This window comes from Capsaspora owczarzaki, assembly GCF_000151315.2.
Source record: "Capsaspora owczarzaki ATCC 30864 unplaced genomic scaffold supercont2.16, whole genome shotgun sequence".
Classification (NCBI taxonomy): Eukaryota; class Filasterea; order Ministeriida; family Capsasporidae; genus Capsaspora; species Capsaspora owczarzaki.
Genome location: NW_011887307.1, coordinates 639,987 through 654,355, shown reverse-complemented (window position 1 = coordinate 654,355; position 14,369 = coordinate 639,987). Strand labels below are relative to the sequence as shown.

At 52.5% G+C, this 14,369-nt stretch overlaps 4 protein-coding genes and 1 non-coding gene across 7 annotated transcripts; 4 read left to right on the top strand and 1 right to left on the bottom strand.

Moving 5' to 3' along the window:
• Positions 1-148: 148 nt before the first annotated feature.
• CAOG_07934 (hypothetical protein) lies at positions 149-6,036 on the top strand (the record flags this gene model as incomplete). Of its 3 annotated transcripts, XM_004342972.2 has the most annotated exons (29): positions 149-231; positions 303-386; positions 480-563; positions 628-711; positions 795-878; positions 943-1,029; positions 1,113-1,196; positions 1,265-1,348; positions 1,425-1,508; positions 1,574-1,657; positions 1,743-1,826; positions 1,889-1,972; positions 2,056-2,142; positions 2,209-2,292; positions 2,376-2,459; positions 2,525-2,608; positions 2,686-2,769; positions 2,836-2,919; positions 2,985-3,068; positions 3,134-3,217; positions 3,301-3,384; positions 3,450-3,533; positions 3,617-3,700; positions 3,765-3,848; positions 3,931-4,014; positions 4,080-4,163; positions 4,248-4,331; positions 4,464-4,538; positions 4,611-6,036. In XM_004342972.2, 29 exons carry the CDS (start codon positions 149-151, stop codon positions 5,872-5,874), a joined length of 3,612 nt encoding a protein of 1,203 aa, XP_004343022.2. In that variant the 3' UTR covers positions 5,875-6,036. The 3 variants fall into 3 exon arrangements, with proteins under 3 accessions (XP_004343022.2, XP_011270831.1, XP_011270830.1); XM_011272529.1 differs by lacking the exon at positions 3,765-3,848 and having other exon boundaries at positions 3,617-3,653; positions 3,968-4,014; XM_011272528.1 differs by lacking the exons at positions 2,376-2,459; positions 2,525-2,608; positions 2,686-2,769; ... (6 more) ...; positions 3,765-3,848; positions 3,931-4,014 and having other exon boundaries at positions 2,209-2,258; positions 4,130-4,163.
• Positions 6,037-6,260: 224 nt separating this feature from the next.
• Positions 6,261-9,365, top strand: CAOG_07933 (hypothetical protein). The gene is made up of 8 exons (XM_004342970.2): positions 6,261-6,734; positions 7,316-7,390; positions 7,509-7,786; positions 7,885-8,003; positions 8,104-8,378; positions 8,482-8,634; positions 8,732-8,936; positions 9,022-9,365. The coding sequence occupies exons 1-8, from the start codon at positions 6,312-6,314 to the stop codon at positions 9,201-9,203; spliced, it is 1,710 nt and encodes a 569-aa protein (XP_004343020.1). The 5' UTR covers positions 6,261-6,311; the 3' UTR covers positions 9,204-9,365.
• Positions 9,366-9,574: 209 nt separating this feature from the next.
• CAOG_07932 (hypothetical protein) lies at positions 9,575-10,411 on the top strand (the record flags this gene model as incomplete). Its single annotated transcript, XM_004342968.1, has 3 exons — positions 9,575-9,787; positions 9,864-9,959; positions 10,055-10,411. The coding sequence occupies 3 exons, from the start codon at positions 9,575-9,577 to the stop codon at positions 10,409-10,411; spliced, it is 666 nt and encodes a 221-aa protein (XP_004343017.1).
• Positions 10,412-11,070: 659 nt separating this feature from the next.
• On the top strand, positions 11,071-13,794 carry CAOG_07931 (hypothetical protein). Its single transcript, XM_004342966.2, has one exon. It carries the CDS (start codon positions 11,116-11,118, stop codon positions 13,741-13,743), a length of 2,628 nt encoding a protein of 875 aa, XP_004343016.1. The 5' UTR covers positions 11,071-11,115; the 3' UTR covers positions 13,744-13,794.
• Positions 13,795-13,888: 94 nt separating this feature from the next.
• CAOG_09846 lies at positions 13,889-13,961 on the bottom strand. Its single transcript has one exon. It is a non-coding gene; the product is annotated as a tRNA-Thr (tRNA).
• Between the last annotated feature and the right edge of the window lie 408 nt (positions 13,962-14,369).

The following is a 14,369-nucleotide window of genomic DNA, read 5'->3' as shown; positions in this document are numbered from 1 at the left end:
TGCGCTTCGATTACCGATGAAGAGGCTGTTGTGATTGCCAGGGGTCTCATGGAGAATGGCAACTTGCGACATCTCAAGTCAGAAAGCGACTATAGCAATGGAAGCGAGGCGCTCAAGACGATATCTCACCTAAATTGTGTCAAATAGCATGATTATCAATCACATTGGTGACACGGGAGCACGGGCGATCGGACTTGCACTTCGGAACAAGACCAGGCTGACGATGCTCTGGTACGTTCTGGGGTATCGCGTGGGGGCCCATTGGTCACACGGCTCTCACTTGACTGACTTGGCAACAACAGCCTCGGCATGAACGACATTGGTGATGTCGGAGCTCGTGCCATCGCCGAAGGGCTGCAGGCGGCGACCGCACTAGCTTCCTTCGAGTATTGCAGACTTGCGTTTTGACTATTTTTTTTTTGGTCTCATCACCAGCTTTCGCTCAAGAATGGGTTGCATCTGATGCTCGTCTGACACAGGATGCAGGCCAACAAAATCGGCGACGCTGGTGCACAGGCGATCGGCTCTGCACTTCGAAACAAGGCGAAACTGTCTGTTCTCTAGTACGTGCTGGTGGTGTCGCAGGGTTTATTGGTCACGCTTCTCTAATTGACCGATTTGATACAGCTTGGAAGAGAACAAGATTGGTGCTGTGGGAGCTAGTGCTATCGCTGCAGGCCTACAAACGTCGAGTGCGCTGACCGAGCTCAGGTACCGCAGTCGCACATTTGACGTTCTGTCGCATCTCCGTCTTTGCTCAAGAATGGCTTGGTTCCGGTGTTTGCGTGACTTAGGATGGAAAATAATCAAATCAGCGACGCGGGAGCACAGGCGATCGGATCTGCCCTTCGCAACAAGGCAAACCTGTCAATCCTCTCGTACGTTCTGGTGGTGTACCGTGTCTATTTGGTGTTTGGCTCTCACTTGACTGATTGGATACAGCTTGAGCGAGAACATGATTGGTGATGCCGGCGCTCGTGCCATCGGTGAAGGCCTGCAGACTACATCGACTTTGCTGACAACGCTCTGGTATCGAAATCGCGTTTGACCTTTGGTCACATCTGTACCTCCGCTAAAGAGCGACCTGCTTCTGAATTGTTTGCGTGACTTAGGATGGATAAGAATCAAATTGGCGACGCGGGAGCTCAGGCGATCGGATCTGCGCTCCGGAACAAGGCAAACCTGTCCACACTCTAGTACGTTCTGGTGCTCTCATTGGGGGCTGTTGGTCAAGCGGCTCTCACATATGCACGAATTAATACAGCTTGGACGAGAACAAGATTGGCGATGCCGGAGCTCGTGCTATCGCTGAAGGCGTACAGGGATCGACAGCGCTAACTGAACTCAGGTATTGTGCTCGAGCGTTTGGTTACAAGTCCAGCTTAGCTCATCTCTGGCTTGCTACTGATGCTTGATTGATTTAGGATGCACCGCAATCAAATCGGTGACGCGGGAGCCCAGGCGATCGGTCCTGCGCTTCGAAACAAGTCGAAACTATTGCGGCTCCAGTACGTTCTGCTGATGTCGCAGGGGCTATTGGTCCCACAGATCTCACTTGAACAACTTGTTGCAGCTTGGAACTGAACCACATTGGTGATACCGGAGCTCGGGCTATCGCTGAAGGCCTGCATGCGTCAACTGCGCTGACTGACTTGAGGTGTTGTAGTTGCGTGATCAACCTGACCTGTGGTCGCATCTCTAGCTTCGCTCAATGACCTGCTGCTGATTTTTGTCTGACTTAGCATGAGTTCGAATCAAATCGGCGACGCGGGTGCACAGCCGATCGGATATGCGCTCCGGAACAAGGAGAACCTGTCAACGCTTGAGTATGTTCTGGTGTACAGTGTCTCTTCGGCGCGCGACACTAACTTGTCCGAATTTGATGCAGCATGAGCAGTAACATGATCGGTGATGCCGGAGCACATGCCATCGCAGACGGCCTGCTGACATTACCTGCGTTGACTGAGCTCAAGTACTGTAGTCGCGCCTTTGACACTCTGTTGCACCTCCAACTTCGCGCAAGCATGGCTTGCTGCTAATTTTTGTCTGAAACAGGCTCGAAAAAAATCAAATTACAGACATGGGAGCACAGTCGATCGCAGTTGCGCTTCGGAACAAGAAGGCACAGCTGTTCAGGCTCTGGTACGTTCGGGCGGCGTCATTTGGAGATATTGCCATGCGGCTCTCACTTGATTGATTTTCCTACAGCTTGAACTGGAACAAGATTGGTGATTTCGGAGCTCGTGCCATCGCTGAAGGCGTGGCGGTGTCGACCGCACTAGCTTCGCTCGAGTATTGCAGCCTTGCGTTTGATCTTTGGTTGCATCACCAACTTTACTCAAGAATGGGCTGCTGCTGATGTTTGTTTGGCGTAGGATGAACAACAATCAAATCGGCAACGTGGGTGCACAAGCGATCGGATCTGCTCTTTCGAACTTGGTCAACCTGTCCTTCCTTGAGTACGTCATGGTGATGTCACAAGGGCTATTGGTCGCGTGACTCTGACTTGAGCGATCTGACATAGTTTGAGCTACAACAAGATTGGCGATGTCGGAGCGCGTGCCATCGCTGAAGGCCTGCAGGCATTGACTGCACTGACGAAGTTCCGGTATTGCGCGTTTGACATTCTATCGCCTCTGCAACTTTGCTCAATAATGGCTTACTTTTGATGTTGGTCTGACATAGGATGAACAACAATCAAATCGGTGACGCGGGAGCACAAGCGATCGGATCTGCGCTTCGAAACAAGGCCAACCTGTCTACTCTCGAGTACGTTGTGGCGCTGCCATAAGTGTCGCTTATGCGGGCGGCTCTAATTTGATCGATTTGATACAGTTTGAGCAGGAACAAGATCGGTGATGCTGGCGCTCGTGCCATCGCCGAAGGCCTACAGACGTCGAAAGCGCTGACTGAGCTCGTGTATGGTAGTTGTGCGGTTGACTTGACCGTGGGAATGATCTGCTGCTGATTTTTGTCTGACTTAGAATGAGTTCGAATCAAATTGGCGACGCGGGAGCAAAGGCGATCGGAACTGCGCTTCGGAACAAGGCAAACCTGACGAATCTCTGGTATGTTCTGGTTCTATCATAGGTGCTGTCGGTTACACGGTTCTAACATGAGCAACTTGATGCAGCTTGCACGAGAACAAGATTGGCGACGCTGGAGCTCGTGCCATCGCTGAGGGACTGAAGACATCGAAAGCGTTGACTGAGCTCGGGTATGGTAGTCGCACGTTTGACCTTTGATCGCATTTCCAGTTTTGCTCAAGAATGGCTTGCTATTGATGTTCGACTGATTTAGGATGTACGCCAATCAAATCGGCGACGCGGGAGCACAGGCCATCGGATCAGCTCTTCGGAACAAGGCAAAGCTGTGCCTCCTCGAGTATGTCTTGGTGCTGTCAAGGGGGCTATTGGTCGCACGGCTCTTACTTGTGCAATTTGATGCAGCTTGGGCGAGAACAAGATTGGTGACACTGGAGCTTGTGCTATAGCTGAAGGCCTGCAGGGGTCGACTGCGCTGACCGATTTCCGGTATCGTAGTTGCAAGTTGGAGCGTCTGTCGCATCTTCGCCTTTGCTCACGAATGGCTTGGTACTGATGCCTATCTGGCCTAGGATGAACAACAATCAAATCGGCAACGCAGGTGCACAGGCGATCGGATCTGCGCTTCGGAACAAAGCAGACCTGTCTAGTGTCCAGTACGTTCTGGTGGTCTAAAGTGTCGCTTCGGCGCGCGTCTCTCATGTACCCGTTTTGATACAGCTTGGGCAGCAACAAGATTGGCGATGCTGGAGCTTGTGCCATCGCCGAAGGCCTGCAGACGACGACTTCGTTGATACAGCTTTGGTATTGTTTTCGCATGTTTGAACTTAGTTGTATGTCCCGGTCTGGTCAATAATGGCGTGATACTGATGACCTTCTGAGTTAGGATGCACGCCAATCAGATTGGTGACGTGGGAGCCCAGGCGATCGGATCTGCGCTTCGGAACAAAGCAAACCTTTCTGTACTTCTGTACGTTTTGTAGCTGTCACAGGGGCTACTGGTCACACGGCTCTCACATGATCGATCTGATATAGTATGGGCAGTAACAGGATTGGTGATGCCGGAGCGCGTGCCATCGCTGAAGGCCTGCAGACGTCGACTGCGTTGACTCACTTCAAGTACGGTGGTCGCAAGTTTGGCCTTTGAGTGGCATCTCCAACTTTGCCCAAACCTGACTTGCTACTGGTGTTTGTCTGATCTAGGATGCACGTCAATCAGATTGGTGACACGGGAGCACTGGCGATTGAATCGTCGCTTCGGAACAAGCCGCTGCTGGCCATCCTCCAGTATGTTTGTGTGCTGTCGAGCGTCTCTTGGGCGGTTGGGTCTGATTGAGCCCGTCCGATACAGCGGCTTGAGCGAACCAACATTGTGCATCTGTTGAAATCTTACCTTGTACGCGTCCGTGCTTGCAATAGTCTGTCCCGCAACCAGATCTCTGCAAGTGCTGTTCAGCGTCTATCCCAAAGCGTTCCCGCAGGTTGCGAGTTCTCGTGAGTTGCACTTGTTGTTTGGGTGGGTGTTTGTGAGACTTCATTGTCTTTCTGACTTGCTTCATTTTCCAGGGCGGAAAATCAGAGCATCATTCCCCCGAGTCCAGGCCCCGTCGCACCCACGCCCGCTCCTCCATCCAATGCTGTCAGCGCACCTCTCGTGGCGTCCGATTCGATGGCTCGGCAAGTTGGTCAACAACTCCAATCGCGTCAAGTGGAACCAGCTCAGCCCTCGTCCGCTGCACCCATCAACGCCACCATTCCGCGAGTGTCGTTGCAAGTTCTGTCGCAAGCCACAATGCAGTTTTCAGAGTCCAAGCGCATCGGTGGCGGTGGATTTGGCAGCGTCTACTCTGCTGTCTGGAGCGGTCGGCAAGTTGCGGTCAAACGCTTGGCGGCCAATTCAACCCAAGGCGTCGCTCAGTTCGAAGCAGAGCTGGAATCTCTCTCTCGTTTCCGTCACCCGAACATTGTCACCATCATGTGCTATGCTCAGGAAGGCAACGAGCGCTGCTTGGTCTACGAGCTGATGGCAAACGGATCTGTTCGCGAGCGTCTGGATCGCAAGGGTGGCACGCCTGCATTGAACTGGGCTCAACGCCGAAACATTGCGACCGATATTGCAACCGCCATGCACTTTGTCCAGACTGCCATTCCGCGGCAGCCACTGTTCCACCTGGATCTCAAGACGAGCAACGTGTTGCTGGATGCTGACTTTCACGCCAAAGTCGCCGACTTTGGGCTGACGCGCTCTGTGCCAGCTCAAGTCGATGAACACAGTTACATTCGTACGCAGACTGTTCAAGGCACACTGCAGTACATCTGCCCGCAGTACCACCAGGAAGGCAAGGTCTCGATCAAAACGGACGTGTACTCGTACGGCATGATTCTGCTTGAGCTTGTGACTGGACAGCAGCCCAGCATCGACCTGCTCGCCAACGTTCGACGCGAGCTGAAAAGGAGCCGTAAAATTGATGCGGTGCTGGACAAGGCAATTGATTGGAGCATTCACGACAAGGAGGCGGCACAAGTCATGGCGGGAGATCTTGCGGTTGATTGCCTTGAGCAAGCACGAGTTGATCGACCGTCGTTCGGCGAGATCTTGAGACGATTGTCGGGCGAAGAAGCCGGAGCAAACGAGGAAGACGCTATCGAGCGTGAGTGCTTGATCTGTTGCGACGCGCCCACCAATGCCAAATTGATGCCGTGCTGCCACGCATGCGTCTGTGTTGCGTGTGCTCAAGTGATGATCCAGCGCCACGACAACTGCCCGATCTGTCGAGTTCGTCTGACCTCATTCCAGGAGGGCGCATTCAACCACACCTTTGTTCCGTGAGCTGCTCTGGGTGTTTGGTGTTTTGAGAGTACGTTGCGGACCTTTTGCTTCGTGAGCTGCTCTAGGTGTTTGATGTTTGAGTGTATGTTGCATTGCGTTTCTAATGCAGGCTGTTTTGGAGATGCACCCGTTTGGTATCAATGAACATGTGTTTCTACTGTACTTCTCTTTTCGACAACAGTCCATGCTAGCAGCAGTAATCAGCCTTTTGAAAATGGCAAGTCTTGCCTGAGCACGACACAATGTCACAAGGAGCACGGGGGTGGGGGGAAGGCTCGCTGGGCTGAGTGTTTCTGATCCCATGGTTTGTTTGTTTGTTCTCGTTATTACGATTCTCTGCCTCTGATGATGATGATAATAATGATTTTGTTTTGCATTTTGCCAGTCATATTTTTGTTTTCCACTTTTATTTCCAAGTGTGTCGTGACGCTGGACAGATGAGCAGCAGGGACGGTGGGAGCTTTACCCGCCTTCACAACAGCGGCCTCGAGCAGTCACCGCCGCACCAGCATCAGCGTCATCACCACCGCGGAGGAGGAGGAGGAGGACAAGGACAACGACGTCAGCAGCAGCATCCGAATGGGCGACAGAGCGACCTCGAAGGAGGGCAGCAGCAGGGCGAGCACGAGCACGAGGAGGACGAGGACGACGAGGAGGAGCTGCCCGAGGCGTCGTCCAGCCTGCGAGTGCGGTTTAGCTCGCGGTTTCTGCGTGTCTTCCTGATCATGACTGGCTTCGATGCGCTGTTTGAGCTGCTGCTGTTCGTCGTCGTCGCAAAGACAGAGAGCGTCAGTGCGAGCGACTTTTTCAACCAGCAGGCCGTCCACTTTAAGTTTGCAACGAGCGTCTTTGATGTCATGGTAAACCGTGATCCAGTGCTACTCTCTCTCTCAATCTCATCTCCACTATTGAGCTTGGGCTTTGTTGAAACGTGAGTGAGTGAGTGAGTGAGTGACTGAGTGAGATTGAGTTGAATCCAATCCAATCAAACATCTCAGGCCAATTCACAGCCACAGTCCATTGCAGTCAGCAGTCAGCAGTCAGCAGTCAGGAGCCACAAATCCATTGCGTATCGGCCTCGTTTGCTTTTGCTTTTGCTTGGGATGATGTCTGGCATCCATGTCATTGGTGATCGTGCATCGACACAAACATGAGAATCAATGGGAAACGGCGAGATTGGGAGTTTGTGGGGGGAAAAAGTCCAGTTGGTGCGATGATGACCTCACTGCAATCCGGATCCTGACTCACGGACAAACACCCGGGATCGACATTGATCGGGGGTTTTGACTCGGAGACCTGGCTGCGCTCGTTTGATCTCTGCTGATCGTTGTGGCAGCGCTCGCTCGCTTGGAGAAAACGAACTTTGGTCTCAGATTTTGTGGACAAAAATCAAACTCACGTGGTACTGACATTTTGTTGTATTGTGTATTGGTGTGCATAGATGCTGGCGTCTGCACGATTGTTTGTGCTGCTGTTGACCTTCGTGATCGCCAAGCCTCATGGGAGCATTGTCGCGGTAAAGGATCTCGCCAGCTGAGTGGGGGTCTGTTGCTGGTTGAAATCAATCTGACAGCGCATGGTTTGCTTTGACGACTCGGTGCTTCCTTGTCGGTGGTATCGAAATCTACCAACAGGTCACGACGCTGGCGTCGACTGCGTACTTGCTGGCAAAGGTGTTTTATTACAGCTTCTCAAGCAGCGATCCGGGTGAATACATTTTGTTGATTGTCGCGTTCGTCATGCCCTGGCTCCAAGCGTGGATGTGGGCTGCGCGAGCCTTCCGTAATCGGAGCAACAAGCGTCAAGCGGCCTTGGCTGCTTCGCTGAATGAGACTGCGAGTCTTCTCAACAACTCGTACGGCGTGGCAACGTATGCGCCACAATCCTCATCCCGCTATGGCACGGCTCCAGTGTAAGGCGATTGCAAAGCTCGGCAGTGACACACATCCACACGTTTGCAGAATGAATGTTCAAGTCACATGGATGTCCTTTTCTTGTGTTGCGCGACAGGTTCCGGGAAATTGAAAAGTCGCCCGCGTATGCCACTCGATTCGGTCAGCATGAGGATGAAACCACGGCCCAATTGCCTGGCTTGTCGCGTGAAGAAACCCCATTCCGCACACCTCCCGGTAAGCAGGCCGCTTTTGCTGTTATGTCAGGCGGTTGAAATTTTCCCTCTTATTTTGATCGCTTTGGTATGGGCTCACTTTACCTGACCTGTTTGATCAGAACTGGATGAGCAAAGCATTGCCGACGAAGAAACCAAGTCCTTGATGGATCAGGCAGCACCGAATAGCGCCAGCCTGGCCGTTCCCGTGTTCTCCGGTCCTCCCTCGAAGCGCCCGTCTATCGTGGGTACCTATAGCCAACCAAACCCAAAGGCGCGTCACATCCCCCCGAATCTCGTTCGAGACGCGGAGTATCGCCGACTGGCGGTTGAAGCGCTGGATTTGATGTGGTCGTACTCAATCTCCAACGACGGTTGGACATTGTCGTCTGATAAGGTACGCTCGCGTGGGTGGCGGAGGGGTGCTTGTTTTGACTTGTGTTGCCTTGTTTCTGGGATGTGTGCCGTGCTAACTGTTGTGAGCAATGTGAATTGCGCAGAACGAGAGTCAGATTTATTGGCGAAATTCCCCGACTGTCGTTCTGTTCAAGAGTGTGACCGTCCTCGATGTTTCTCCAACTGCGCTCTTCGAGTTGCTGTTTTATAACATTGAGAATCATCCGTCCTGGAACGAGAATGTGACGGATTACCATGTGCGTCGACAGCTCTTCCCAATGACATGTTTCTGTCCGATTCTTGTTACCGCTGTTTGTTTGGCGCTCGGTGCTCATACACGGTTTGCTTTGATAGGTGATTTACAAGATTGACGACTACACTGATGTGACCTTGACACAGACCAATAAGGCTGTTGGAGGCATGGTCTTGCCTCGCGATTTTATCAACGTTCGTCAATGGCGACGGATTGGAAATAGCTACATGGGAGCCGGCAAAAGCATCATTCTAGACGAGTATCCGGAGCGTCCAGACGTTGTTCGTGGTTGGAACGAAGCAGGAGGTACGTGGGGCGTTGTTTGAGCTGTTTGTGTCTAGCGAGCGCGTGAAACGTTGTGCTGAAAGTCTGGCTTGGGTTGCTCGTGTAGGCTGGGCAATGCTCGAAATCCCCAACAAGCCCCATCTTTCTTGTCTTGTTTGGGTCATTAATACCGATTTGCGCGGAAATCTGTCCAAGTGGATTATCAACCAGACCATGTCGGGTGCAATGCGTGCTTTTGTTGTCGGCCTGAAAAAACGGCTACAGCAACAACAACAGGCGCGGGCCTAACCGCTGGGCCTGAGTGCATGTTGATGGATACTAGTGTTTGTTTGTTTGTTTTGTTGGTTTGGGATGTGAGTGAGTCTTCTGGGTCAGCCTTTGTTGTGTTGTTTGCTCGCTGTCAATTTGCCAATCATTGTCATCATTTTAATGTGTTATCCATTTGTAAGATGTGCATGTCATTCTGGAACCAGACCAACCACCGCGATATGCAGTGAATGACATCCCTAGAACCGCTTACATCAAGAGCCAGTTACAGATGGTGAAATGAAAAGCACAGGACATATGTGACAAGCTTTCGCTTGTTGCATGATCGAGTTCCTTCAAAGGCAGTTTTTTGAACCAAAACCAGTCGTTTATTGAATCTCTTCGTTCAGGTAATGTCTCGGAATTCTCGGTCTGAGCCCCGCTCCGAGGCCGCGGTCAGTGCTGCTTTCACAGACATTCATCAAGTCTCGCCTGGCGATATGGTGCGAGCTCTCGCACTTCTGTCCAAGCTGCCGCACGCGTCTGAGAAAGTGCAGGCTTATGTAACGCGGTCAATGTTTGTGTATCGCAAAAAGATCAGGCAGCCTTGGGAAGATTTGTCAAAGGTATACACTACTGCCATCAGTGTCGAGCCGCTTCTGAAGCCAGCACATTGAAGCTTATTGTTTTGCTGGGTGGTAGGTCAAGGCCAACAAGGGCGCGTTCAAACTGTACACCGGCTTCTATCTCGCAACGTCGTGGGAAGCAGTCAAAAAGTCCTTCGACGTTCTTTGCGGTGTAAGTGAGATGAATTGCGCTGCTTGTCCATGTGTGTCGATCTTAACACTGCACTGATAGCAATTTGTCAACAGGTTGATCCCGAACCTGAACAGACATATCGCTATCGCGCGCTATGTGCTGCCGAGAATTGCGCTCCACAACCGGTGTCTGAACCTCCTGTCGAAGTCGATGACGAGTTGAAGATTTTGCTGGTGACTTACATCGAGACCATCATCACGAGCATCATCCTGGAGCTCAATGATGCAGAAGGATGGAAGGAGGAGGCTTCTCGATTGGCACGGTTTCCCCAAGCCCAGCTCACCTTCGATTTCATAGGCAACGCTATTGAGTTGATGCAGAGTCTTCACACTCTCACCAACGGTCGTCAGCGTTATCGAGACATCATCAACTCTACCCTCGCCTTCCAGGACACGATCTACGAGCTACCCAGCACAAAGACTGACTTCTGAATTGTCGCTCCTTACGACAGTGTGCTGTCCCACCGCCTGCAAGCCGTCTACTTGTTTGAACCGTGTTGGCTCGCAACATGTCTTTCGTGGTGTATAGGTGGAATGCCTGATCCTTTCCATTGTCAGCTCGGCTGATCATCTGTTCGAGCTCGTTTGCTAGCTTTTGAGCACTCTACCCGCATGCCTTCCTTGGTGTGCGTTATGACGACACTCAACTGTCTCATATCCTACGTTCTTTGTTCTTTGTTATTCGTAATAAAGCTTTAGACGGTGAAAACAAACAAAAAAAAAAACACAGTATTGTGTGTCCCCAAAACCCAAGGATCACAGCCGATCATTGCTCTCCGACAAATCCAACCATGAGCGATTCGAGCCTTTTCAACGCATGCATTATTATCAGTAACAATCAGTTCATCAAATTATCTGCAAAAGACCAACTTCTTTTCCCGTCTCCTCTCTCAGACACCCAGCACAGTGCGAAGCGTCGCCAATCACCTCCAGAGACTCCTCCGCCCCGAACAAAAAGCATCAAATAATATTCCAAATAATATTTCCAACAAACCTCATGCAGCCACCATGGGGAATCGGGGCATGGGAATGGCGTAATACAAGCCTCAAATCATGGGTTTGAAAACGCGAAACAATTGCTCAGTCCTCAAAAAAATCCCTTGGGCCATTATTACCGCCCATCACCCCTCGCCATCATGAAGATACGCCTGGGACGCAAGGGCATCCTGCGCACATACCCTCGGAACGTCTACCCAACGCACCAGGCGGAGCTCGAGTTTGTATGCAGCGGACCGGCGGCGACGGCGGACGGCGACTTTGAGCGAGCGAAAATCGCTGACCTGGGCTGCGTTGTCCTCGATGACAAGAAGGCGAGCAACAAATACTACCACGCCGCTGTCGTGAGGCAGATCGTACCCAAGGCGTCGCCCGCTGCGCTCGAGATTGAGGCACAGGCCGCCCAGGCCGCCCAGGTCGCTCAACCAGCAGAGACTCCATTGGCGGGAAAAACCGCCAAGACGAAGAAGAAATTGACCCAAGCTCCAGACGAAACGACGCCTCCCAGCGAAACAAGAAACTCTTCCACAGAGACGACAAACCAGCAAGCGACAGATGCCAAGTACAGCCCACCAGAACGTCTGCCGACTGGCGAGTACGTGCGTCATTTTGTCTACACAGAATGGGGCCGCACGCGCGTCCAGGACAATTCAATCTCGTTCATGTGGTACGAATGCGATTCTGAGGCCAACGCCCAAGCTCTGTTTGTGAATTGCCTCATGGAGAAGAATGTCAAGCGAGGCATCTGGGTGGACGATCCAGCCTTGGGAAGGGTGCTGCAACCCAAGCCGGATCAAGATTTGTATCTCGTCCGTCCTCAGGCTGTTCGCAGCACTGGTCTTGCATCCGCCAAGCTCATCGGACTGCAACCACACCCACCACGCGTGGCAAAAGACAAGACACCCCACAACAACAACGCGCCGCTCGACACTTCAACAGCTTCTGCACCCGTGGCAAGCGACGGCTTGTTTTCAGTCGACCCGATAGACGATGACAACTTGGAAGCCATCCTTCGAGAAATGGACGAGCAGGAACGAGCGCCCTCCGGAGTCCAGACGCTCTTGAACGGCGAGACGCAAACCCTCCACCCCGTCTCGGCGCAATTGGTGAGCGATTTGCTCGTCGAAACGCGAGGCTATATCCAAACAACCCTCGTGAGTGACGCCCTGCCGACCGTCAGTGCGATTGTCGAAGCACAAAAAGTTGTAAAGCAAGCGTTCGAGCGTGTGCAGCTCATGGAAACCGGAGCGACAGAGCCCAGCGCAAGCACATCCGCAAAAGCCACCAAAACCGCTGCCGTGGAGCAACCTCGTCAGGAAGAATCGTCACCCTCCAAAGCCAAGGCATCAGCTGACGACAGTAAGAAGGCCAAGCCAAAGCGAGTAACGCCGACTGTATCGCATGCCTGGGATTTGTACGCAAACGACCCGGAGCTCAAAAAACTGTCTCGCATGCTGCTGTCCCGCATTCCTCGTCATCTTCCTCGGACGCGTTCTAGTACGCACATGGGTGTACTATCTCCGGAAAACCTGCAGCAATGGCACGAAGACCTCGATTTGATCAAAACACAACTGCAAATGCAAGTCAAGCGAGCGCGGGTCACGCGTATGGCCGCTGCCGCCGCTGTCGCGGCCGCTTGTGGATCTCCTTCGCAAGACAGCAACGCCGCGCAGCTGCCATCCAATCTTGAGCTGGAACGCGCTGCGAGCTTGTTTGGCCTGCGGCTGGAGCTGATTGGATCTCGGCAGCTGTCGTCCACTGGCAGCCTCGAATCCTTGCATCCCAAGAACGCAGCCGAGCTGGACTGGTTGCAAAAGTGGATACCCGCCACGACGGACACACCACCCGTGCCCGGGGCGCATGCACACCATCATCGCGGGAAAGCAGCGATTGCCAGCCCCACCGATAAAGCGCTCAGTATTGATCTGGTCAATGTCTGGGACGTTTCACCCATCGATCCCTCCGTCGAAACAAAGTTTCTCGCTCGCCAAGTGGAAATCGCTGCGCAGTGCGCGGGCGTGCGGTCTCTGTTGAATGACCCGCAAGGTCTGCTGCCCCCGCACAAGCTTGATCCGACAATCACGGCTGGTCGGCTTCATGATGCTGGCATTTCCGTCTCGCCTGGTCCAATCGTTCCTCGTGGAGCGGACTTTTCCATGGTTGCATCTCAACCAAGCATAGCGCGGCCTGATTTGCTGCGCCGCTTTGGCGACGAGCAGCTGGCGTGGCGTGCATCCGCGATGGCCCACAGTCGCACGGCGTGCTTGTTTCATGGCACGCGCAGCCGCAACGTCCTGAACATTCTTCGCAACAACTTTGTCATGCCAAAGTGGCTCGTTGGCGTGGTTATCTCGGGAGCGCTGCTGGGACCTGGCATGTACTTTGCGGACGACTGGCGCAAGTCTGCCCAGTTTACTGTCTCGCCCCATGCCGAAGGCTCCAAATTCGCGGCAGCTCTCACACAGCGCGCGGCTTTGAGGCCAGGTGCCTCGGCGACCTCGGCTCCGTTCGCCATCCCCCCAAGCGACGCCGCCGGAAGCAAGCTCAAGCACGATCGTGGCGGCTTCTTGTTCCTTTCTGACGTGATTCTTGGCAAGCCGCGCGAAGCACCTCGACCCAAACCATTCCTCAAGGCGCCGCACGGCCACCACTCTGTGCTGGCACGCGCCGGATCGTCACCCCTCATTGTCCAAGACGAGTGGGTCGTGTACGATCCTTCCCAGCAAATTCCTCGCTATCTCGTCGAGTTTGTGTTGCGTGATGCGTGAGCGACAGCTGAGTTTTAAAGTAAAAGGAAATTAAAAAAAATGTGTACATGACAAGTGGCAAGGAGGTTGAGCAAAAAGCAAAACAAAACAAAACAGAAAAAAAAAAAACCGAAAAAAACCAAAAAAAAAACAAAAAAAGAGAGGATGCACCCAGCGTGAATCGAACACGCTACCTCGACATTACTAGTGTCGCGCTCTGCCAATTGAGCTATGGGAGCTTGAACGTAGCCTGGTCATCTCGGTATACGTGCTGTAAATTCGTCGTGGCAAAGTGAACGGACAATCAATTTCAGGCTTCAAACCAAACCGAAAATCCTGCTCCTTCTGCCGTTTCACTGCAACAAAAATATTGTGGCACAAATCCTCGCTCCAACACGGAAGGGCGATGCGGCAGGACTGCTCCAATGGTTTCTTCTCTCCGTTTCTCCGTTGTGCGATGATCGTCTGAATGCTTAAATGCAACAAGCACAGCCCCATTCACAACAAAATAGCTCAGTCTCTGTTTGAGTTTTTTTATTTGAGATTGAATTGTCATCTCAACATCTGAGAAACAACAACGACCAAGCTCCAATCAGTCAACAATGGACCGCGTTACAAGTTGAGTTGATCCCCACCTTCAATCACAT

Coding starts and splice junctions, on each gene's coding strand:
- CAOG_07933 (XM_004342970.2), top strand. CDS start 6,312: ATGAGCAGCAGGGACGGTGGGAGCTTTACCCGCCTTCACAACAGCGGC. Junction 6,735..7,315: donor CGAGCGTCTTTGATGTCATG/GTAAACCGTGAT, acceptor TGGTGTGCATAG/ATGCTGGCGTCTGCACGATT. Junction 7,787..7,884: donor CGCTATGGCACGGCTCCAGT/GTAAGGCGATTG, acceptor GTTGCGCGACAG/GTTCCGGGAAATTGAAAAGT.
- CAOG_07931 (XM_004342966.2), top strand. CDS start 11,116: ATGAAGATACGCCTGGGACGCAAGGGCATCCTGCGCACATACCCTCGG.